The sequence below is a fragment of the Rhinopithecus roxellana genome, chromosome 14 (assembly GCF_007565055.1).
Source record: "Rhinopithecus roxellana isolate Shanxi Qingling chromosome 14, ASM756505v1, whole genome shotgun sequence".
Lineage (NCBI taxonomy): Eukaryota > Metazoa > Chordata > Mammalia > Primates > Cercopithecidae > Rhinopithecus > Rhinopithecus roxellana.
The window spans coordinates 24,384,652-24,411,129 of record NC_044562.1 but is presented as its reverse complement, the minus strand read 5'-3'; the positions used below and the strand labels follow the sequence as shown (position 1 = coordinate 24,411,129).

The 26,478-nt window shown below is 40.7% G+C and overlaps 1 protein-coding gene across 1 annotated transcript in view; it reads right to left on the bottom strand.

Moving 5' to 3' along the window:
* Positions 1 to 26,181, bottom strand: part of DOCK10 (dedicator of cytokinesis 10) — a 280,307-nt gene extending 254,126 nt beyond the window's left edge. The window contains exon 1 of the mRNA XM_030916199.1: positions 25,970 to 26,181. Coding sequence (XP_030772059.1) covers positions 25,970 to 26,092 — 123 coding nt within the window. The 5' untranslated portion in view covers positions 26,093 to 26,181. The remainder of the gene's footprint in view (positions 1 to 25,969) is intronic.
* Positions 26,182 to 26,478: the final 297 nt, after the last annotated feature.

Sequence of the window (26,478 nt, the reverse complement as noted above, 5' to 3'; positions counted from 1 at the left end):
AAATGTCAACTAAATAAAATAAAATGTTACTACCTTAAAAAAAAATCAGCTAAAATAAGACCATTTTAGCTAGAAATTTCATTTAAACTCTCTAAGCTTCAGTTTCCCCCATCACAGAGTTTTTCCTAGGCCTAAATCAGATAGCACGTGCTAAAACTCTTCACAAATTATTTATGTACTATTTCCGTTAATATGCTGCTCTATTACGGCTATTTCATCTAGAGTCAGGTGGCTTTAACAGGTCTGGTTAGCAGGTTTGGCACCAGCATTTAATTTGCTTTGTAAATGTCTTACTATGACCTTATCCATATCACATATGTAAAGAGTAATGACAAATAAAAGTTGGTTTAGGTGTCAAAAGTTTCTGTTTTTATCTGACCTCTTATATCATATAGAAAACTTAGATTTTATGTTCAAAACAAGTGTCACTTTTCATAATGTGTTGTAATTGGTATTTGTTTAAAAGTTTTTGAAAAGGAAATATGATGTTCTTATATGAGTAAGAAGGCAAGTATCTTATTAAACATTTGGGGGTGATATTATCTATGTGCACATTCTTTCTCAAATAGCAATTCCTCTTTTATATATGTGTATATATCTACATATATGTATATATACACATATCTCTATATATGTGTGTATATATACATACATACGTGTGTGTGTGTGTATACATATAATTTTTTTTTTTGAGGCAGGGTCTCACTCTGTCGCCCATGCTGGAGTGCAGTGGCACAGTCTTGGCTCACTGCAACCTCCGCCTCCCGTGTTCAAGCAATTCTCTTGCCTTGGCCTCCCAAGCAGCTGGGACTACAGGCATGTGCAACCATGCCTGGCTAATTTTTGTATTTTCATTTTTTATTTTGTACTTTTAGTAGAGATGGGGTTTCGCCATGTTGGCCAGACTGGTCTCAAACTCCTGACCTCAGGTGATCCACCTGCTTTGGCCTCCCAAAATGCTGGGATTACAGGCATGAGCCACTGTGCCTGGCCGCCTCTTATATTTTTAAGTGTTGTGAACTCAAGATGAAACTGACTAAAATGAAACAACAACAAAAAGCTTTTGAGAGGATTTCCTAATCTGATCTAATTTGATCTATTATTCAGTACTTTTATTTTGAGGAAATAGCAAGAGTGAAGAGGGTCATCTCGTACAGCTTCAGGTCAAAGTTATGTATTACTAGTAAGTCCAAAGATCAACTAGGGATGGAATTAACCCATCAACGTTTATTTTTAAAGACAGCTTAGAGGCAGGAGCACATCCCACTGTTCATGTAAAGAATTACACATTATAAGGAGAGAAATAGAAATAAAATTGACATACTAGAGAAAGGCAGACAGAGAGAGAGAGAGACAGTGAGAGAGAGCCAGACAGAGACCAAGAGAGACTGACTGACTGATTGATTTAGCAGTTTAACCAGGTATGCCATTTGGGTAAAGCATCTAAGATAATTTTTCAACATACATACTTCTTCTCCAGCTTGCCCATTTTCTTGTAGATTTTTAAACTGAGTCTCTTAGTAATTTTTTCTGCTTTGTCAAAAAAAAATGTGGATAGCACTGTCTAGCCAAAGAAGCCAATAACTGAAGATATGCCAACTGTTCCAAAAAAAAATAAAGCAAAAAGGAAATGCTGGCCTTGCTGAATATGTTTAAGCCGGCTGTCCTTTTAGATCTCCACTAACGTAGTTAGGTTAATCATTGATGAAATCATCTAGAAAATTCAATCAAACAAAACCTTGTGTTGACTGAGTTATCCAAGTAATCCTGGTCTGGGCTATAATTCTATTTATAATTGCATCTGTTCTTCATTATCCCTGCCAACAGAGAAACAGAGGCCACTGTCTGGTTGCCAGCCCCCATTCCCTGCCTCTCCAAATCAGTAACTCTCCTGGAAAAACATGAATTCACAGTCATGGCAGAGTGGCCCCCCAGGTGTCCCACAACTCCTGCTTGACTGAATTTTCAATAACAAAAAGAGCATTAAGGAATATTATACCAACGTGACAACTCACTTTGCAAATGCAGTATTCATACATTTTTATAGTACAGTACATCAAGAAATTTTTAAAAAAATAAACTTTATTCTCAACAATGTCTGTAGTCTCCTGTATTCTACTCTGTGTATTGTATCAACTATGGGACTAAATGGTTCCTTTCTATTTCTTAGCAGTTTGAAGGGAGAAACGCTGAGCCAGGGGTAGGTAGGTAGGTTCCTTTCTATTTCTTAACAGTTTGAAGGGAAAAATGCTGAGCCAGGGGTAGGTATGGAATGAGCTGCCATTCCTTGCAGGACTGAAATAGGGGGCTGAGTGATATGCATAATGTGCATCCCATCCTAACTATTGCTCTCTTCCTAGGACAGAACATTCAGTTGATTTCACAGAAGGCAACAAGTTGCACATAAAGGTGGAGAGGTTCTAGGCCTTTATAAGATATCATGTAAATATATCATGTAAATATATATTATTTTATATATAAATTATATATATATATTTTATATTTTATATATTATATATAAAATATACATTGTATTATATATTATATATAGTATTTTATATATATATATTTTTACATGACATCTTGGAAAGGCCTAGAACTATATAGCCCTGTTACCAACTAGCAACAATCTTTTTGAATGGCTGCACATTTTCTAAACCTTTCTTTTTGAATTGTTACAAACTCTTCAGCAATTGTGTAAGGCAGAAAACAGCTTCATGGGCTGGGCCACAGTGGAGACCAATCATCTAACATTTGGTCCTCACGTTCGCTATGTGTTGCCCTCCACATCTTCAGGACCCCTGCTATCCTGTGTGGGATCTTGAATGAGTAAAGTCTGTCACCCTGACCACATGGTGTGTTCGTTTCCTGAACAGATATGGAGAAATACCACACTCCGCCACTAAATACATGGTCTGAGTTTCCAAGATCTGAAACAGACTCTCACGGTTAACTAAAAAGTAGACAACTGTGAATTTGAGGATTGTCAACTTCAAAGCTCAAGAGAGTGTGGTTTAAACTTTTTTTTTTTTTTTTTTTTTCCTGGCTAAGATACAAATCCTCGAGCCAACCCCACTTTGGTGTCCTATGCTCCTGCCTGGTTTTCTTCTTTCTACCCATTTCTAGTGCTCCTGGCATCTACTCCTTCCTGGCTTCCATCTGGTTCCCGCTGCTCAATGCCTACTATTTTCTCTAAAACCCAGTGGTCTGCTCCTCATTTCTCTGACAGCAAATCTTTCCTTCCGAAGCAGAGGGGTTTATTCCTTCTTCGCTGGAAGCTCCTTTGCAAACACTGCCCTTCACTCTGGCTTTGGTATCAGACTGGAATGTGAGGGTGAACAAAAATATTGGAAGTTTTTAATGTTCGATTCTCATTATACAAAGCATGGTCTACTGATTTCATGATTATCAAGTTAAAGATCAGACGCCAAAATTTGAGTAGAAGTAAGGCAAGTTCCCATGCTTTCTGTCAAGCTACGTGACCAATTGACAAAACCGAACCAACAAGCTGAACCCCTAATACATGGGTGTAAGTTGCAAGCATATTTGTGATCTATATGTTGTTCCTGAGTATTAATTCCTGAGGAATCTAGCTTGGAGTCAGAGATACAGTCCCAACATATATCTATTTGTCTTTGTAGACAGAACACTTTCCTCTATGGGTTTTCATAACTTGAAACTGCCAAGAGTTTAATGTTAGTTTTCTTTCCCATCTAGAACACTCACATTAGTAATGATTCATAAGTGAATAGTCTTGAAATTGATATTAAAGTATATATATATAAATGTTATATATGTAACATTTCCAAAAGGGTATCTTACCTATTATAACTGCATGTCCTTGACATTTTGTGGAGAATGATACACACATTAATGTTCATCTGCTGTCAATATAGTCTATAGAGCAGAACAGATGAGTCACAGCAAAGACTAGCATAAAATGTGGTGAACACATTGGCGAAGCAGTAGAGGAATAATGAGCTAACCACGAAGCAAAGAGTCTGTTTTCTGCCAAACTTAACCTAGCAACATATATTTGAAAAGCAACTTTTCCCTATATTTTGTGTATTATGATTATTCTCTAAAAAATCATACTTTATTATTTGTGAGAAAAAAATGACACTGATTGCTATGATGTATTCTAAAAAATTTCTTCCCTCTGAACAGAGGTAGCTATTTTAAGATTCTAAGGGACAGTTTGTCAATTTAATGGCAATCATGGGATGATGCAATTTTCTAAAATGTGTTGCAAGCAACTCAACACAAGAATGAAACAACACTTGCCACCAGTTAGAACAATCTTCACCTTCAGAAATCCAATTTCTACATACACTAGAGCATGTCCTTTTAGTAAGAAAAATGGAACTGGTTTAGATTTCCAAGGATGTTGGGTTTCTCTCTCTCTCTCACACACACACACACACATACACACACTCACACTCTCTTCTTGCATTGTGTGAAAGAAAATTCATAAATGTGATACAATACATATGTAGCATAGGATATTGTTTATATACATTGGTTTTGAGAACATCTGCAAAGATATAACAAATCAGCATTTGGTTTCAGGAGCTACACTTTGGGGCTAGTTGACAACAATCAAGGGAGTGTGCTAAAGGCAGGAGGAGCTGGAGAGCTTTGCCTCCTGCAGAACGACCAATGTTAGAAGGACCATCACTGTCCTGTTTAACAGTATGTCACTTACCAGTGTTTCCCTTATCCAAAACCACGTTTCCATGTGCATTATATAATAAGTTGAGCCCATGTCCCAAGGACATTTCAGTAAATAATCGGTTCAATTACATAACAAACAAACAAACAAAAACAAACAGAACGTAGTATGTTGAATGTCCATCAGAGAACCTGGCAGGTAATAGACGGTTGGTTAAACAGTGGGGAAATAATCAGTTCACAACTCTGTCACTTTCACTGAAGCTAAGCAGTCACCTCTGCCTCCACAGCCCAATCTATGGTTCTACCCAACCAGGAGGCCCATTTATGATTATGTCCCCCTTCAAAACTGCCCTTAGTGTTTATTTTAACCTAATTTTTGTTTGTCAAAAATATGTCATTAAGGAAGTGAGAGAAAAGTGGGAAAAGGAGAAATTCAAGGATTTGTCCATGAAAACCCTGTCCCCTCCAAGGCTGGAGCTTTGTTTTATTTTGTGGGCAACCCTGTACACTTAGAACTTGCAGCAGGTTCCTGTAACGATCACACATATTAGTGGTTTTCAGCCCTTTTGGATTTGCACTTTGATATCCTAACGCAGTTGGGACAAAAGCTAGAAGAGTCGTAGGTTTTTGTTGTTGTTCTGTTTGCTCCTTTAATTTCTCCTCTGTCTCTTCTCCAAGACATAACAATTTGAGTGTTGGCATTCTTTAGTATTGTTAAGAAAATGCCTAGAGGTAAATCATCATATCAGTGTAATCAGGCCAGCACAGTTTTTTGGGGAGGCACTTGGCAGTTTAAATTTCACCATATAACTAAGATGGGACACATAACTTAAAGAATTTAAGTTGTTCTGTAAGGTGATAAATATTTTCACTTCAACAAGTTATTTATAATGGACTTCTGGAGAAATTGCTTTTCTATTTAGTAAGTGGCAAAAGAACATGAGTCAAGTTGGATTCTATATTCAATAACATTATATTCAATTTTCTTAATTATGTGTTTTCCCCATTGTGCCCTAAAATGCACAATATTCTACTCTCCATGCATACATACACACACAAACACACAGTACCTTACAATATAGCAGGTAAGAGTGTGGGCTCTGGAGTTGGAACCCTAGATCTACCATTTAAAATTGTGTAATCTTGTCTTACATCTACCATTTAAAATTGTGTAATCTTGAGCAAGTTACTCAACCACTCTGTGCCAGTTTCCCTTATTGGATCAAACTGAGCTGCCTGTCCCACTCCCGCAGGTGCCCTTTCACCTGTTCCCTGAAGGTTTAGTTTTGCCAGCCAAAATCAATACAATTGGGCTCCACAACTGGCTCCAAGTCACAAACCTTATCAGTAGCAACTCCGTGACAGTAAAAACAAATCTTCTTTCTCCATCACTCTCCTAACCACACATTTTCACACACATGTAGAACTTAACTGTTAATCTAAACTTGAAGTCAACAAGAACAAAAGCCTTCTAACATAAACACTATATACTACCACCAGAATTTGTCCCTGGAAAAATTCTGATACTGTGAAATTACTATCTGTCTTTCAGGCAGGGTGTTCAATACAAGTCAAATAGAATGCACTGTATAACTCAGTTTGATTTAAACAAAACAACATATGCACAACAAATGCCTGGGGCCAGGAAACTGTGTGGCCTAAATAGCTCTTTTGTCCCTAGATTTGGGTAAAAGTTGGTATAGTTGCAATTTTCTTAAATGCAGACACCTGTTTGTGTTTATTGTTGTGAATCTCATTATGAGAACTTTATATGGGACATTTATATAGTAAGTAATGAAACCCATAAATTTGATGATGCAAAGATACTGTTCCTAATTACCAACATAGTTTGGAGGAAATGCTCATGAAACTTTAAAATACAACTTAAATAAATTAAACATATTTCCTCCTACAAAACAACTTTTTTTTTTTTTTTGAGACGGAGTTTTGCTCTTGTTGCCCAGGCTGGAGTGCAATGGCACTATCTCGGCTCACCACAACGCTGCCTCCCGGGTTCAAGCGATTCTCCTGCCTCAGCCTCCCAAGTAGCTGGAATTACAGGCGCCTACCACCACGCCTGAATGATTTTTGTGTTTTTAGCAGAGACGGGGTTTCTCCATGTTGGCCAGGCTGGTATTGAACTCCTGACCTCAGGTGATCTGCCCACCTCAGGTGATCCAACCTCAGGTGGCCTCCCAAATTGCTGGGATTACAGGTGTGAGCCACGGCACCCAGCCCAAAACAACTTCTAATAACTCTCTCGTCATTCATTTTTGACATATTTGCAACATGAATGCAAATCTCCCAAGTATACATGAAATCATCAGTTGGGGAACAAATGTGGCCAATAAACATATAAAAAGATACTTTACTTCGTTTGCTTATAGGGAAAAGAAAGTTCGAAAAATGATATGATACCATTTCATACCCACCAAACTGGCAAAAATCAAAAAGTCTGACAAGTTTACTGTCAAGGATGTGGTAGAAAGGAAAATCTTTCACACTGCTTATGAGAGTGGAAAGTGGTATAGTCTTCGCAAAATAAGCTGGCAGTATTTCTAAACTTGAAGCAGGGCTCGCCCTAGAAAAGTCCATGCACCTGTACACCAGGAGATGGGGAAAAGGCTGTTTACAGAAGCATCATTGGTAAGAGCAAAAACCAAAAACTAAATAAAATGAGAACAACCTCAATGAGCTGAGATCCACAGAAATAACTGTTTCAAGAAAGTATCACTAGATGCTAACATTAATAGCAAAGGTATAAAAAGCAGTGGGGGAGTCTCAGAAGATCTCCTACAAGTTAATCGCTAGTTACAGAAAGAAACCTAGTAACTTCACAGAGGAGCAATCTTAGTTAAGGACACTTTCTTAACTAAGTGACCACTAACGGGACAAACTGACATGTCCCTCCTGATACGATGTACTAAGGACACCCGATTTCTTCTGTGCCATGCCCACCAAAAATAGCACAGCTTAAATCTAACCATGAGGATGTAAATTGAGGTCCATTCTACAAAGCAACTGACCTGTATTTTTCAACATTTCAAGGTCAAGAAAGACAAAGAATCTATTCTTGATTAAAGAAAACTAAAGAGATATCACATCTAAATGAAATGGAATCCAAGACCAGAGAAAAAACCATGGTGGGTTAATTGTCAAAATCTTAGTAACATTAATGGATTACATAATCTTATCTTATCAATATTGATTTCTTGATCTTGGTCATTATATTATAGTTGTGTAAGAGAATTTCTTTTTTTTTTTTTTTTTTTTTTTTTTTTTTTTTTTTTTTTTTTTTTTTTGAGACGGAGTCTTGCTCTGCCGCCCAGGTTGGAGTGCAGTGGCCGGCTCTCAGCTCACTGCAAGCTCCGCCTCCCGGGTTCACGCCATTCTCCTGTCTCAGCCTCCCGAGTAGCTGGGACTACAGGCGCCCGCCTCGTCGCCCGGCTAGTTTTTTGTATTTTTTAGTAGAGACGGGGTTTCACCGTATTAGCCAGGATGGTCTCGATCTCCTGACCTCGTGATCCGCCCGTCTCGGCCTCCCAAAGTGCTGGGATTACAGGCTTGAGCCACCGCGCCCGGCCCGAGAATTTCTTTTAGGAAATATATTTTGAGGTAAAGAGCATCACGTATAAAATTTATTCACAGATGTTTTATAAAAACAGCATTCTGTGTATGTATAGAGAGAGAAAGAATGATTAATTTTTAAATTTTAAGTGTGGCAAAATGTTAACATTTGGGAGATCTGAAGGAAGGACATATGATATTTTTTGTACTGTATTTTACAATTGTTTTACAAATCTGAATGCTTTTCAAAATAAGAAAAGACAATCAGGCAAACATTGAGCACATTTTGACTCGTGGCCAGGTATGGTGGCTCATGCCTATAATAGCAGCACTTTGGGAGGCTGAGGTGGGCGGATGCCAGGAGTTCAAGACCAGCTTAGCCAACATGGCAAAATCCCATTTCTACTAAAAATACAACAACAACAACAAAAAATTAGCCGAGCATGGTGGCACATGCCTATAATCCCAGCTACTCAGGAGGCTGAGGCATAAGAATTGCTTTAACCCGGGAGGCGGAGGTTGCAGTGAGCTGAGATCAGACTACTGCACTCCAGCATGAGTGACTGATGAAACTCTGTCTCAAAAAAAAAACAAAAAAAACAAAACAAAAAAAAAAAAAAACAAAGGAAAAAAATCTAAAAACCATTTGGATTCGTGGTTGCCACAGGGAAGGGATACTTGGGAAGGGCAGAAGCCAACGGAGGTCTGCAAAGGTATTCGTCATGTGTATTTCATAAAAAATAATTTTATTTGTTTTCTTTAAGGAGTAAATACATGTTCCAGGAACTCATTTATATAAAAAGTAGAAAACAAGTATTTGCCACATTAAACAGGTGCCCAGTGTGATGCAAGCTCTCTGGGCTTTGGCGGAGATCAGGGAAGGATTCTTGAGGAGACACCGAGTGAGAATAATTCTCAGTAAGAATCATGAAGGAGTCCTGTGGGCAGGAGAAAGACCAAATTAAAGGGCTGTGGCTTAAAGGCAAATGTTGCATAAGGGGTACTTGAAGGTGGTCCCTGGGCCTTTGACCCAGGCAGTAAGAGGACATTAGAGTTAGGAACTCCTAGATCCAAGATGTTCCATGCTAGCAATGGGACATTTTAATATGTCTCCATATTTCCCTCAGCAAACTGGATAATTCAGAAAAAATCAAATGCACAATTTAATATGACTCACCACAAATAGAAAAAATATTTAGAAATGTTCAACAGCTAAAAATTCCAATGAGAAATGATAGGTTGTGCAGTTTAAAAAATAAAGAAATCATGGGCCTAGAATGCAATTTTCTTCACAATCACATCAATCCATGAAAGGCAATAATTAAAATGGTTCCTTTTAAAAAGTCCCTGAACCTGTTACATTTTCTAAGAAGCATTGAACCAAAATGTCTGGGCTCTTGTTTCCAAGGCTAGGCAATATTCAAAGCCCTTCAGTTAAAACAAGGAAGATAATGCCATACTGCTCCCCTTTTACTACAATATTTGCAGTGCATTACCCTTTCAAAATTGACAAGGTATGGTTAGAACATTTCTAAAAAACCACACATATGCATGTACATCTATCCATCCATCTAACCAAGAATCATTTATGAAGCTATTATAAAACTCTCTGTCTGGAAGCGATGAGATAATAACTAAATAATTACAATAAAAATTAATTAAGGTATTCAAGAAATGTTATGGAAATACAGAAGGGAAGAGACTAAGTCTGCCTATGGACTCAGAAGAGGGTATCAGATGAGGGGCAAATTAGTTGGGTCTTGAAAGGCAAGCAGGAGCTGAACAAGAAGAGAAAGAAGGAAGTGTCCTCTGGGCAGCTGGTGGCATGAATGTGCATGGCATCGTTGGGTAATGCCCAGAAACTTGAGTTGCTGCAGTGTGGAAAAAGTTGGAGGAAACAGAATACTAGAAAGTGAAGCTAGATGCTGGAAAGGTAGGTTGAAACCAAGTGAGATGTAATCCTTTGAGGGCAATAATCAAGAACATTAGCAGCATTCTGATATGGCTATATCATGATCAGAGCTGTGTGTTCACAAGATGCAGGCAGAATGGAGGGTGGATAGTTGCCTGGGGAGAGACAGGAAGACAACTAGTGAGAAGGCTGGAAGGAAACCACAAGGACATTGCAAAACACAGTGTGGGGAAGAAATACTAAGTGACTTACATAGATCACTAAGGTCAGGGAGATGTCTGAAACATTTAGGAGGTAGCCTTGCCAGTACTTGGAGCATGAACTGATGTGGGGTGGCCAGTGGTGGAAAGAATTGAGCATGGTTTTAGTTTGAGATTTCCTGGATACAATGAGGTATACAACTCAGGAAATAAAAGCAGATTTATGAAGCAAGAATCTGTGTTATATCTGGATCCTGTTGAGTTTGAAGTAACTGAGGAACTTCAGGACAGAGATATCAATGGGCAGAGCTCAGAGATGTGTGAAAGGATGAAATCATTGAGGGGGGTTTTGTGGGGAAGGCAGAGAGAATGGGGTCTAAGATTAGATCCCTGGTACACCCTAACATTCAAAGCCCATTTTTCCTCAAATTGTTCCATGGGCTGAAAATATATTGAATAATACTTGATCCACTCTTCTGTGACCAGAAATATAGTGAATCTGTTTATTGATGAATCAAAGATGTCATTTTGAAGCAAATGTCTGTGTTAAATGGTTCAGACTATCTTTCAGAGTAATGATGATTGAGTCCCCGTACACAACTTAATAGTCAGCTTGTCAGGTCCCGTACATAGAGCGCATGGTTCTTCCCACAGGCTCCTCAGTACACAGTACTAGGGAATATATGGAGAAAGAAGTACAGAGCCTTGTAGGTCTGAGATCTGTCAGGGATGAAATGTCTTCTCACCTAAACAAAATGATGAGGCCTGGTCAGAGACAAAGCCCTACACAGACCTAGCCTGCACACCCAGACCAAGCCTCACTAGTCATCTTTCGTGACAGTCTAGGGTCTACTGAATCACAGTGAGCTCATTCTGAGATGCTCATGCCCAGGCACAGGAGCACAGAGGCAACTGAGCAGCACTCTCCTTGGCCCGATGACCGCTGTGACAATGAACACGAATGTAGCTTCAAAACTCTGAGGCATGTTATCACTTGATCCTTGATACGGTTTGGATCTATGTCCCCACCCAATTCTCATGCCAAATTGTAATCCCCAGTGTTGGAGGTGGGGCCCTGTGAGAAGTGATTGCATCATGGGATAGGTTTCTCATGGTTTAACACCATCTGCCCTGGTACTATAGTCTTGATAGTGAGTCTCACATGATATGGCTGTTTAAAAGTGTAGTGCCTCCTCCCTCTCTCTCCTTCTCCTGCTCCTGCCATGTTAAGATGACCCACTCCCTCCCCCTTTGCCTTCTTCCATGATTAAAAGCTCCCCGAGGCCTCCCCAGAAGCAGATGTCGCCATGCTTCCTGTACAGCCTGTGCTACTGTGAGCCAATTACACTTCTTTTCTTTACAAAGTACCCAGTCTCAGGTATTTCTTTATAGCAGTGTGAGAACAGACTAATCCAATCCTCATAAGAATTTTGTGTCTACTAATTTTACAAGGATAAAAGCTAAGGTCTATTAACTTAATCAAAGCCACATAAGCAGAGGGTTAGATTTAAGAACTGTCTCTGGTGTTCTATAAAAGATAGTTCCCTCCACTTTGTTTTAGGATCAGAAAGCAGTGCCTGGGGAAGAGTTAGTCCTTTTAATCTTTTAATGCACTTTCTGAGCATTTTTATGATAGGCCCCACAGAGATGTCCACACCCTAATCCACAGAACCTATAAATATTCTCATTTCCATGGAAAGGGGACTTTGCAAATATGATTAAGATGGAAGACCTGGAGATGGGGAATTGTCCTGGATTATCTAGGTGGCACAATCCAATCACCAGTCCTTCAGTGGGAGAGGAAAGCAGAAGCATGGGTCCAAGGGCTGCAACATGTGAAGAACTTGGACCATCACTACTAGCTTTGAAGATGAAGGAAGGAGGCCAGGGTTAAGTAATGTGGGGGCCTCTAGAAGCTGGCAATAGACCTCAGTTTGTATCCAGCAAGAAAATGGGGACCTTGGCCCTACAGTCTCAAGGAACTGAATTCTGCCAACAGCTCAAGTAAGCATGAGACAAATTTTCCTCTACAGCTTCACAAAAGGGTCACAGCCTTGCTGATACCTTGATTTTAGCCTGGTGAGACCCTCACCAAACTTCTCACCTACACTATGGTAGGATAATACACAGATGCTGTTTAAGTGCTAAGTTTATATAGTCTGTCATTGCAGCAACAGAAATCTATTAAGATCCTTTGTATCTGCAAAGTCACAGCAGCCCAGACTCAGTCAAGTTCTGATCATTGAGGGCACTGAGACAGCACACACAGTAATTCTGATCACTAGACTTTTGGCATAATGTCAGCTTACAAAAATGGCTCAGGTCCAAGGGCACAAGTGGACCTTTCCCCGTGCTCATGAAATCGAGGAACACATTTTCAACTGGCTGCCAAGCATAGGTCACATTTTTGAAACACCTGGGCAGAGTCTCAGCAAACAACAGGTAACACTGACATCACATATTCAAGAAGTAAACCAGGCATGTGTGCCCAGGTTAAGCAAATGTGTACTATTTAAACATCTTTACAGGTAGTGCTCTATTGGATTTAAGGTCATTCACTTTTACTGGAGAGACCCATGGAAATATATCCTAGAATTCCATCTTATGAAATTACATGTATTGCAGATGGTGCACTGGGCTAAAGGAGAAAATACCCTGGGTTTGAGTCCTCCTGTGGCATTGCTCTGTGACCCTGACCACATCCATTTAAACCTCCTTGTGACTCAGCTTCCTTCTATTTTATTTTATTTATTTATTTGTTTGAGATGGAGTCTTGCCCTGTTGCCCAGACTGGGTGCAGTGGCACAATCTTGGCTCACTGCAAACTTTGCCTCCCAGGTTCAAGTGATTTTCCTCCCTCAGCTTCCTGAGTAGCTGGGGTTTCAGGTGTTTACCACCATGCCGGGCTACCTTTTGTATTTTTAGTAGAGACAGGGTTTTGTCATGTTGGTCAGGCTGGTCTTGAACTCCTGGCCTCAAGTAATCCACCGGCCTCGGCCTCCTAAAGTGCTGGGATTACAGGTGTGAGCCACTGTGCCCGGCCTCTTTATCTATTTTAGACTAGATTTTCTTTCAGGTCTAAATGTTTATGACTGTATAATCTCAAGAAATGTAGCACAGTTTTTCTTTTTTAATTAACAATATATATTTCCTGTGGAGTTGGTATACAGAAATGCCAGCGGAAAGAATTTTTAGGACAGAAGATACCTTAAATCACTTAAGACAAATTAAAAATGTAAACATTCAACATTAGCTCAAAAGTGTGTCAAAGCGTGTTTTCATGAAGAGACAAATGCTTCAAATAAATATAGCAAAAGTTGTTATCAGTGGGTGGTAGGAGTGTGGGTGATTACTAGTGTTTTCTTCATTATTTTCTATATTTTGAACTATTATTATAGTAAAACTCACAAAAGCTTAGAAAATAGAGATGTAAGGCCAGGAGAGGTGGCTCACACCTGTAATCCCAGCACTTTGGGAGGCTGAGGCGGGTGGATCACTTGAGGTTGGGAGTTTGAGACCAGCCTGGTCAACATGGCAAAACCCCGTCAATACTAAAAATACAAAAAAATCAACCAGGTGTAGTAGCACACGCCTGCAGTCCCAGCTACTTGGGAGGCTGAGGCAGAAGAATCATTGGAGTCCAGGAGGCAGAGGTTGCAGTGAGCCAAGATTGCACCACTGCACTCCAGCCTGGGCAACAGAGTGAGACTCTGTCTCAAAAAAAAAAAAAAAAAAAAAAAAAAAAAAAAAAAAAAAATTACAGTTGTAGAAGGAAACCATTACACGAATGCCAGAACTTTAAAAAACAGAGCAGAGTCGTTACAATGCTCTAAAACCGTGTCATGAAAACTCTCTAACATCCTAACCTCAAGGAAAGAAGGATAGTTTTTAAGGGCTAAAATAGTATTCACATTCACTGATAAAATCACACAACTCTGGTGATTTATTAAGGGTTTTAAAAAAATTATAAACCACTCTCCATCATGTGTCTGGAAACGGACTGCTTTCAAAACCCTGTGGCTCACACTTCTTGGACTTTAATCAATCATTTTCTCCACCCTGCTCGGGGTGGCCTCCACCTTGTGACTGCTAACAGCATCAGTGAGAATGGCACTAGCATCCCTGGCTAGGCAGTGAGGCCTGCGTGTGCTACCCAGGCGCCCACCAGGACAGGGGCTGGTGTGGGATTGGTGATCACACCTGCTTAGCTGAATCTTATTTATTTAAGAATATAAACGCATGCCAATCAAGATTTTGTTTTGTTTCTTTTTAATCTTTGAAGAGCCTTTGTGGGAATCTTGAAATAAATTCTACTCAGTTTACTTCAATTCAATTTGCTGCTATTGTACAGATATTGTATGCTGGTGCTTGGTCACCAACATCTGTCCTCTGGAACGTGCCTTAGAATTTCTTGACTGCAAACCGGGCCCTCAGATTTCCTTTTGCATGCCTAATCTATAGTCCTGTCATCTCTAAGTATGACATTCTCTTTTCCCTTTGGCAAGCATTTAGTAAGCACCTACTATGTGCCAAACATCTTGCTGCCCTGGAAATATGGAGACTATAACCATGGTCTTGGTCTTGAATGTCTCTCAGAGTATCAGAAGTGTAAGGGCAAAACCACGCCTCTTCCTCCTCCTCCAGGACTGGCAACAGAGACATGTCATTTGGACTGTGGATAGCTCTACCAGAGATCAGACTGGCTACCAGGGAAGTGGTGAAAGGTTATTTCTAGTACATCAGCCTCCCATTTCCATGCTCCATTATCCTAATGGGTCAGGGATCTTCCCAAGATACATCTGCTCAGGAATGGACTTACGCTGTGGAGTGAAATAAAGTCCTCACAACGCTGCCTTGTGCATTTAAGGTTGATGACTAACTGTGGAATAAAATGGCCTATACCTTGGTTAGGTATCAGTTGCTAGGAAGACAACGTGGGCACAGGGCCGAAGGCAGAATCTGCAGCCTTGAGACCCTCTGAAATCACACTGGGTCCAGGACAGATCATATTACCTTTCCCAGGTGAGAGCAGGGAGAAGGAGGTGATAGAAGCAGAGACAAAAACCAGGGACAGACACAGAACTAAAAAACGAGAAGTTCCTGCTGCTTTTTCAAAGGCAAGGGAGACAGGATCTGGTAGCACAGTTCAAACTTGTGTTCACGTATGTTCTATTCATGTGGATGCTGACATGGCTTGGCACAGACCTTAAACCAGAGACCGCAACTACAAACATTGAGCATGGGAACTGGAAAGCATGCTTTCTTAAAGCAGATGAGGCTTACCCTTCTCCTCAGGATAAGAAAGAAGGAAATGGGATTGTATGCTTGCCTCTGAGGCTCGATAAGGTCAGAAGAACCTGACTTGTTCAGCCTTTGCCACCACGGGCTGTCTTTTGCCAGTCTCCATTCCCCAGCCCTGTACTCAGGATGTGTGAACAGCCATCCTCTTCATTGCATTCTTAAATAACCACGTTTTATGCTACCGTCTTCATCGGTGAAATACAAATGTGGTCATAGATCATTGGGACCAAGTCTTTCGGTTGCTAAAATCAGATATCTTAATCAATAATCATCTTATTAAGATGAAATTAAGTTTTATTTTAATTCTCTATGAAAACCCCTTTAAAAGGGTAAGATCTCCCTGGATTTTTAGTATTAAAGCATTCTTGAAGGTCTTGGTGTTCAACTCTCTGGTTTTAAAGACAAGGACACTGAAACTCAAAGAAGTTTAAAGACTTGACCAAAGTTACACTGCCTGGAAACCACTGCTTCCTAATGATAAAAAGATACATTTTTCAAATTGATTGGACAGAAGCCATATAATGGCTTCTGACTTCAAAAATGGAAGTTAATGAATGAACTTTCCTTGTTAGAACTCAGAAAGGTTCTGAAAGCATCTTATCTCTGCATGTTGGTATGCCAACAAACTTTATTACTAGTAGTTTCTCATGTAGGACAAATTTATAGCCCACCATAAAGATATGTTTCAAAGAAAACTTAAAATACATTCTTTTCACTTCAGAATAAAGCTTCCTTTGAATGTGTCCAATTTTTAAACAATATAAAAAACAAAAAACAAATGTCTTTAAATATGAGTTCTCCACATATGCACTATCTTCAAAAAAATTAAGTTCCAACATCACTTTCATTTTTGTGAGGATTACTCAGCTGCAATCAATTTCCATTTGTCATTCTAAAGAGCTGTGACAAAGGGACATTTAAGAGCTAATCAAATAAACAATGAGTATTTGAGAATAATTTAATTATCATATTTCATTGAACAGTAAATTTTGTTAAGTTTTTTGTTTGCTTGTTTGCCAAGTCAAATGTTCATGCCTGTGTTCTTTTTATAGAATGTTTAATTTGAAAGGCCAAAGGGTCACTGGTCATTTTGACAGCCTCAATTAGTCATTTAAATTGGTAATTACTAAGATAATTATATGAAGAAAAATCTCATTGTGTTAATCCTAAATGGTGTCATCTTTTCAAATAGAACCCTTTTCAGATTTTCAGATCCTATTGTTAAACTCTGCCATTTTGGTATTTAATTTAAATTAAAGAGCTGCCTAGCTTCCTAAATTCTACATGTCTGAGAGGAGGTATGCTGACATTGAGTTAGAAATACAGTATTTTCACATTTAAGCTGCCCAAATTAAAGAAACTTTTAGTGATTTGGTACTATTAATTCTTTTTGTTTGTTTGTTTTTTGACAGAGCCTCGCTCTGTCGCCCAAGCTGGAGTGCAGTGGTGCAATCTCGGTTCACTGCGACCTCCGCCTCCCAGGTTCAAGCAATTCTCCCGCCTCAGCCTCCTGAGCAGCTGGAACTACAGGTGTACGCCACCATGCCCGGCTAATTTTTGTAATTTTAGTAGAGATGAGGTTTCACCATATTGGTCAGGCTGGTCTCAAACTCCTGACCTCAGGTGATCCTCTCATCTTGGTCTCCCAAAGTGCTGGGATTACGGGAGTGAGCCACTGTGCCTGGCCGGGACTATTAATTCTTCTAATCTCTGAGGCAGATATTTTCACTTCAATCCAACTGCAAAATATTAACGTTTTCAAAGGCAAGTGTTTTTCTGTATTGCCACTAACTCAGTCACATTCATTAAATTTTATTATTTCTACCTCATTAAATGTAGGTCAACATTTCGAGTCCAGCAAACACAAGCATTTATTTCCAGCCTGCTAACACTGCTGTGAAAGATAAGAAGCAAACAAGTCTCACTTCAATGGGGGGGGGGGATAAAAAGAAACATCAACCTTCTTATTTGTAAACAAGAACACCAAAATCAAGACTACAAGAGATAATGTAACAGATGTAATGTTGCAACCAAACCGCCCCCCCACCTCATGCTTATCTTGCCAGAAATGTATTTCTATAGAAAGAGAGGAATCAAATAATGCCTCTTTCACAGTTGAAGGAGCCTTTGTTTGCAAAGCTTAACTCACTCTGTGCCAGTTCTGTCCTTGGGAAATGTCTGAGCAACAGTGTCCAAAGTTGGTGTCACTCCCAATATCCCAGGTTGCTGAGATGTCATAAATGAAAGACTGTTAAACAGAGAAAAGTAGCCACAGCTCTTCTTTTGTCAAGAAACTCTTTTTTAGAAACTCTTCCTACAACTAGTAGTCTGAGGGTTTCTTTTCTCTCACTGCTTTCGCTGATGGATGCAAACTGCATGTTTAATGAGGTCCTTCCTGCCTGGTGGAGCTAGGAGGCAGTTATAGAGTAGTCAGGAGGAACAGGCTGTGGAGTCAGACTGTGTGATTGTGGACTCTGGATTCATCATTGAGGAGTCATTTGATCTAAAGAAAGTTCCTGATCTCTAAGCATCTCTTTCCTCATCTATAAAATGAGGATACCAACCTTTTGCCATCTGGTTGCTATGAGGATTAGAAGAGGTTGCACAAATCTAGTACTTGGCACACAGGACATGCCCAATACCTTTCTGCAGGATTGCATTTCCAGTGCTTGCCAAGATTCACAAGTAGACTGTGAAGAGGATGACACAAGGGCTGTCATTATCAGATGCTAACAACCTGGACATTTTAAAGTTATAATTCCACTATAACCTTTCAGTAATGTGCATTCAGCCCACCCTTCTGACTTTCCTTAAGCAACTAATGTGCAGTAAGAATGGAGACTTTACCCCTCTTATTTACCAATAGCAAATATACTATAAAAGTAGTGAAACAGACAAGTTCTCTCTTTTCAATAGCACTTATATTCCAAGGCAAGAGGGTTGGAAGACAAACAAGAAATTAAATCAATAAAAAGATTACTTTAGATAACAGTAAGAGCTATGAAGACAACTAAGCCTAGTAATGAGATTGAGAGTGTTGAGGGTGGGGAGCCTGGTGGGAGATTCTCTGGTAGGAGGAGTAACATTCACCTCACCCTGAAACACATCTTTAGGGTATGAACTCTCACCCTCTGCTTGGTAACCTGGGATGACCTTTCTGAGAAGGTGACATCTGAGAATCTGAGGGATGAGAAGGAGAAGGTGTGAGAACTCTGGGACAAAGAAGTGGGAAATTCAAGAGCCCAATCACCTAATCCCCTAATTTCACAGATCAGGAAACGGAGTCTTCAAAGAGAGAAGGGACTTCATCAAGGGCCACAGAGCCAGGTTTGAAATTCTGGTCTCCAGACTCACAGGCTCTGACATTTCCAATACCAACTCCCATTCATTAGAATCCCATATGGCCAAATTGTTACAAGTACATAATGGAACTCCAACATGGATAGTCAAGGAAAGAGTATCTCAGGAAGACGGTGAAGCACAGCCCATCAAAGAAGTCATGAACCACATTATAGCATATGGGGAAATCAAGATCTTTAACTCCATGGGAGCCCATTCTTACTGCATTCAAGCATGAATTCAAGAGGTATCACTTTTTCTAGGAGTCAGTGACTGTGAGAGAGAAAAACATCTTCATGATTTTATGATTCTAGCAGTTGGATTTTCTGATATCACCAATTATTTTCAAATCCCTAAGGGTTTCACTCAATACCATATCAATATAGATCTTATATGTCACCAAGGAATCAGTGTTAATTGTGTGTTGTATTAGTCAGTGCAGACTGCTATAATAACATAACATAGACTGGGTATCTTTAACAACAGACATTTATTTTTCACAGTTCTGGAGGCTGAAGTCTGAGATCATGGTGCTACCATGGTTGGGTTTCTGGTGAAAGCTCTCTTTCTGGCTCGTTGATGGCCGCCTTCTTGTTGCGTCCTCACATGACAGAGAGAGGGTGATCTCTCTCTGTTCTTCTTCTTTTAAAGCCACTAATCTTATCATAAGAGGTCCACTCTCAAGACCAAATCTACCCCTAATTACCTCCCAAAGGCCTCACCTCCTAATAGCATCATATAGGGGGTTAAGGCATCAACATATTAATTTTGGGAGGACACAAACATTTAGTTCATAACACATGTCTTTCATGAGTTGAAGTAATTGTACTTAAAATTCTCTGTAGGAGGAATAACATTCGCCTTACTCTGAAACACATGTTTAGAACTCTCACCCTACAACCTAGGGTGAGAACTTGTGCTGACTTAGATAGCAATTATTTAAGTATGTTATGGAATTTTTTCTTCACCTGGATAATTAAGTTCACACTCCAATTAAGGGGCTAGATGGTAGATGAAGGAGAGAATATAACACAAACAAGTAACAGATTTCTTTAAAGCCATTTAACAATGAACCAAATCCCATTTTCATTTCTAAGTGGTGTAAACCTCATCTCTGCTTTAAGTAAAACTTTCAAATAGTTGCAGAATAAACCACATTGTATTGGACCCTCCTCAATTGACTTTATCTAACAAGATACTGCAAAAGTGTGTCTGAAGATGTAGGTTATTTTCATGTTTCTCAAATTTTAGTGTCCTTGCAAATCACTAGGGGATCTTATTAAAATGCATTATCTGGTGTGAGCCCTTGGATTCTTTTTCTAGCTAGCTCCCATGTGATCTAATGTTGCTGGTCCTTGGACAACACTCTCAATGACGAGACTCTATCACACCATGCTACTGTTTGTAAAAACCCCAGGAAAAAAAATCTTGTCTCTTAAATTTCACTATAAGTTAATGCTGAATATGTCTAGAGCAAATTTTCATTTATCTAATGGACTTCTTAAATCTCATGGCTGATGGTGTTTTTCTCTTTGACTTGGTCACCAAGAAGCACCTTTAACAAAACTATAGGACTTAATAGTGATGTATTTTATTTACCGGTCCTAATGACCTACACCTGATTACATCTAACTTTCCGAATATTTTTTTTTTCTGGCTAATATTGCTTTTCACTCCCCTTACTATATTTTGTTGTTGTCGTCTCACATGCATCTTTGTAAGATACTTAGGATCCCTCCTTCAAATAAGATAGAATGTGAAAAAAGAATCCCAACACAACTTAGTTAAATGGAAATCCATGCTCCAAGACACACAATGCATTGAGGAATTTCAGGCACATGCAAGAGTGGGGTAAGCAATTGAGAATGGAGAAGCAGACAGTTTTGAAGTAGATTGCAGGAAGATTAACCACAATTTTCTTAAGACTTTGCCATACAGGTGAGATGGGGATGGCTGAGTGAGTTCATATTTTAAAAACTTAACTGTTGAAATTCCAGTTGTCTTGGGAAGATCTATTATAATCAAGGGTACCTGGAACAGCCTCTGGTATTGTAACTAACCTCAGGGGAACACTGTAGTGAATACTGACAGGTACTCTGAAGCACTAGTGAGAAGAACAATTTTCCTATTCCTTAGGGAGAACTACATCTTGGGTAGATCAAAAGACAACACCAACCAACATCAACTACTCATATCCACCAATTTGGAGATGCTTTTAGAAACAGCTAAAAAATTGGAAGGTAACCCCTCCAGTTTTCCATTCAAAATGCAGAGGAGGTCCCATGTCAGTTACTTAACTTAGGGAAACATGTTTAACCCTATGAGTCTCACTGGCCTCCTCTGTATTTTGCAACAATAATAACTTCCTCAAACGATTGCTCTGAGAATTATATAGAATGCTTAACACTGTGCCAGGCACATCGTACATTCTTAACAAATGGTTTGCCATCATGCATTCATTATTGCTTTCTTTTTCTATGCTAGGCCTTAGAGAATCTGGTTGTGAAGAAAAAGACAGCCAAAACCTATACATGTTGATTCATTCTTTCAGTCTTTGATCCTTCTAGAAGTTTTCTAGAACCCACTTGTGGTTACTATTTATTTTCAAAGTTATTTCTCCAATGCCCTTGAGAAATAAAAAAAAACATTGGCAGACACATCAGTAACATTCAAACTTGATCTTGTAAACTAAGTTTGTGTTGACTTCTTCTCCAGGCAAAGAGGTCAAGGGACTTTCCTCATATGAAAACACAACGTGTGATTTCTGCTAAAGCATAAACACCCTTGTCATAAAGGACTCTGTCCAAAACAACAACAACAACAACAAAAAAAAAAAAAAAACCAAAAAAAAAGCACAAACAAAACAAAAAGACTGTGCTGTGAATGCTAAACAAGCAGGCCCTTATATTGCATATTGCTTTTAAACCTGGACAGTGACAGCAAAACAAGTGCTTCACTTTCATTCACTATCACTTTCTGCATCTAGCATATGACTTTTGGGAAATTCCAGTATCCCCCACTCAATTAAAAAAAAATCTTTCCTACTCTCAACTCTTGAACGCCACCAAGTTCAGAGGGGAGAAAATTCTTCCTTCTAGGAATTCCTCATGCTCATGTAAACATGTTTACATATTCATTACTTCTCAATCAAAGCTCTTTGGTTGGTTAAAGGTTCCGCTTCTTACTCAAAGCTCTCTAAAATATCAAAAGTGGTATTATTGGAGTCCTGAAGAGTTAGGAAACATCACAGAAAAGAAATAGAATTTACCGAAATAAATACTTTCCTCTCTTGACCCCTTACCCTTTCTGGTTGGGTAGGAAGGGAGAAAACTTACTGGTTAAGTATAATCACTTCTGGCAGGATGCTTTCTCTTTAAAATAAGTTAATAACAAAATTAGATACAATAAAAAATGAGGAGTTTTTGTCTAATAATAGAGTAAATATCATAAAGGCATTAAAAGTGCATGTAACTAAAGTGGTAAGCTCCAAATGAACAATTTTAGGCCAAAACTGACCAAATGATTATTTGATCTCTAGTAAATGCTTCCTTTCCATCATCTGACTCCATGTAGATCTCATCCTTCTGGTTACCTGAAGCCTTGCATTGCACTAACCCACCTAAAACATTCCATAAATAAAACCCTATTTCTCTCAAAGTGACAGATCTCATGGGGTGTTTGCAAAAAGTTAACCTGTACTTTTTTAAAAAGTATGTTTCTTTTGAAATGCTCTCAAATACAATATATATGCAGAAAGGTACACAAATGTGTATCTTAATGAATTATAGAACGCTATCAAAATGAACTAAATGTATATCTTAATGAATTATAGAAAGCTATCGAAATGAACTAATTCATGCTAGGGTACAGATACACCTCATTCATTTTAAAAGATGAGCTTCTTTTCAAAAAGAAATTTCTCATTAGTGGCATTACACCTTTGAAGCCAACATGGTATGTATATTCAACCAAATGTAATAAAACACTCCAGTTCTGATATGAGACAAACGTTTCTAATCATTTTCGGCTGAAATTTTACCCTAGAGAAGCTTGCTTTATGAAACAATCAGGAATGAGATTTCAGGAAATTATGTGAACTTGACTTGATCCTTTGAATTGATCTTTGAATGAGTTGTCTTTCATTTATTTTCTATGGAGAATTTTAGGATAATGAAGGAGCAAATATTTCTCCTTTTGAAATGAATGTTTTTGCTCATTACTGTTCTTGGGAGGGGTGAAGAATAAGGTGGGTCCTGTCTAGGAGTCTGCAAGTACATAAGCCTACTACATACAGCGCCTTGGGTAAAAACTGACATCAAATTTGCTTTGGCATACACCTCTACTGTCCTCAACTGCCTTAAAATTCGGCTTTCCCGGTCATTACCCTCACTCAGCATCTCCTTGATCTCTGCTCTCCATATTCAAACACATTTTGAAGGCTTCCTGTCTTATCACTCTCTGTGTGTGTATACACATCCCATTCTCAGAGACCAAAACTACCTTGTTAATCTGACCATCTTTTCTAAACGTATTGGATAGAGCAGAATTCAAACCCTATGGCAAGTTTTCGGCAATGTCCTGGAGGATTTGGGTCCCCAAAACGGGGATTTCAGAAAGGGGACTATATAAATCTAGCAGTAAGATAGTTTTTCTCAGCAGGACTTTCTAGTGTCTTTCAAATACCTTGCAATAGAGGATGGCTTGCTCCAATACACACCCACAGTTCTATGAGTCTGTATTGAAGTCGGGTACCCATAGTATTTTCCCCAACATCCTATTATTTTTCTCCCTTGACAACCATGTTTTGATAACTTGAAGCAGCAGATATAAAGAGCCTTAAGGGATTGGATCAATGTAGGCTAAGATTGGTCTCTACCACATAGTCCAAAGACAAGGTTTTAGGTTCAAAAGGGATGCTATACCCCTACAGAATCCCACCGAGTTCAGGTGCCAGTTCAGAGAACTCATCACCTTCCTGTTTCCCTTCAAGAGTTAACTGATGGGATGGAATGCAAAGCATATGTGTTCCTGCTGCCAAAATAGCAGCCAAAACTGCCTGCCTAGATGTGTAAGATCCCATGAAATGTCTTGGCAAAAGCTAGTTTAGGAGTGTTGGCCAAGGTGCTGAAGCGAAGCAAGGGGAGTCAGAACCACCTTTGCCAGTGAATCTCCCCTCCCCCATCTCTTTTTGAAGACACCGAGCTTATTCATTTTGACAAGATACCCTAGGATTTCAAATCTGACATAATTTTGGAGAAGCGGTGTGTGTGTGTGTGTGTGATGTGTAGAAGGGTATGGGATGCATACTCTTTATAGAAATTCTAGTGCTACAAAAATTCTAGGAGAATCTACTTAAAAAAAAACACAACACTTTAAGCTGTTTATTCCAATTGAACGCTTTGTGTTTCTATCAGATCCTCAGTGAGATTCAGTCCAATGAGTCAACTGCAAAATAAAGTTACTGTCAAGGGAATGGCAGAAAATGACAAAACCACAATCCTGAATGATCATTCAAAAATAAAAAGTACTTTCTACTACTGTCTGGAGATTTTCTTATCTCTACTTTTACTCGAATTGAATCTTTTCTTCGAATGTTCTTTCGAACAGTTTGTCTTTGCTGTCCTGAAAATGTGTACGCTGATAGCAGAACCACATGCTGTCCCTGGCACAGAGTGAGCTAACAGTTGAACCACCTCTGGGTAACTGCGGACTGCAGCTACTGTAAGTGCAAAAGAAGGCACCCTGGCCACCAATTCGTTTCACACTCCAATCACCCCCGCCCGCTCTACACCCCCTGGGCACTCGATGACTCTTCCCTCTGCCAGGCAATTTGCTTCCATTCTGTTCAACTTTCCGACCTCTGGCTTTAGAGAATAGTCCTGGCTGTGGGAACTGGCTCTGGGCAGCTTTTGGCGCCCTCCTCATTGGTGACTGGCAAGAGTAACACTTTCACACTCTTAAAAAGAGCCGTTTAGTTCCTAATGATATTTACTGGCAAAAAAGAAAATGAAACACACAACCCGGATTCCGGTCCACCAAACGCAGGCCAAGAGCGCGGGCTGCTGAGCCTCGGTCTTGCTGAGAGGCTGTTGTTCCCACTCGCTTCCCGTTTCCACTAGAGTTGATTTGTCTCTTTCCACCTCTCCCCTGCAGTGTGGATCTACTGCAACGCAGGAGCATCTGGGTTGGTATGGAGAGGATCCTAGCATCAGATGCTGGCTGCTGCCCCAGGGACTTCCCGCGGAAATCACCCAGCACTTAGAAGGCGTTTCAATAAGGAAGTAACCAGTAAAGCACTGCTGGCGGGAGAACCCCGCGAAACATCTTAGAAAAATACCAGAAACCGCTGGAGACCCAATGACCCATGTCTCCTCCAGCCTGTGTTCCTCAGCTCTTTCTGGAGGAGTATTAAGTGGTTTGTGGGTTTTTACTCTGCGGTGGGAGGGTAGTTCCAAGTACATCTATTTCCGAGATAGTTAAGGTCGGGGGGTCCCAGCTCTAACCAGGGCGAGGACCACTGACTGCATCCCTCTCTCTCAGCACACTGGTCTGTTCGCTGGAGGGTGACCTGCGGACCAAGGGGTCCCCGTTCTGTAGATCCCCCCACCCGACCCCACCCGGGGTCTCTGGCACTCTTATCACTTAGCACCAATATGACTGCCAGTGCATTCCGGTCCCTTCCCGCCCCGTTAAACACCCTGCACATCCTCTCCCACGCTGTGCTTCTGCTGCCCACGCGGCTGTTCCTCCAAGCGTCCCGCGTGCACAAATGCGCCCCCGGTCCTTACGCTTCGGTGGCGCTGCCTCGCGGAGGTGGCGCCGGGGGCGCCCGCAGAGGCGGCGGGGGAGGGAGTGCGGAGGAGAGGACCCGCTAGCTGCGGGGACCTGGGCCGGCCGAGCTTTTGGGGAGGCCAGGCTCCGTTCCCCTCGGGCGCCTGGGGCGCGCGGGAAGGCGCGGAGGACGCGCCGCACTCACCCGCTGTTGCTGCCGGCTGCTGACGACCACCGCCGCGGCGGACGCGGCGCTGTGCCGGAGCTCGGCCGCCTGCCCAGGTCTCAAGAGGCTCCGGGTGAACCTGCGGGTCCGCTCACCGGCCATCGCCCGCCACGCCGATCGCGCCGCTGGCCCGGGGCGCGCGTCCCGCCGGTCTTCCCCGCGCCAACCTTCTCTATCCACCCGCCGTTCAGGAAGCGGAACTCGGAGCCTTTCCCCCCCTCTTCCTCGCTCAACTCGCAAGAGGCGGGTTTTTCTCTCTTGCACCCCCACTCTTCCCACCCCCTTCCCTCCTCTGAAGCTTCTCGAAGACTTTCCAAACTCTGCGCTCCCCCGGGCGCGCGCGGCCAACTCGGCGGGCGGCCGGGGCCCTGCAGCCGCGCATCTGGAGCGGGCGTCGCGGGACGCGCGTGGGGCGGCTCCCGCCCGCGCCGCCCACACGGGCTCAGCTGGCCGGCCAGGGCTGTCCACCCCGCCCGGGGGGACTGCAG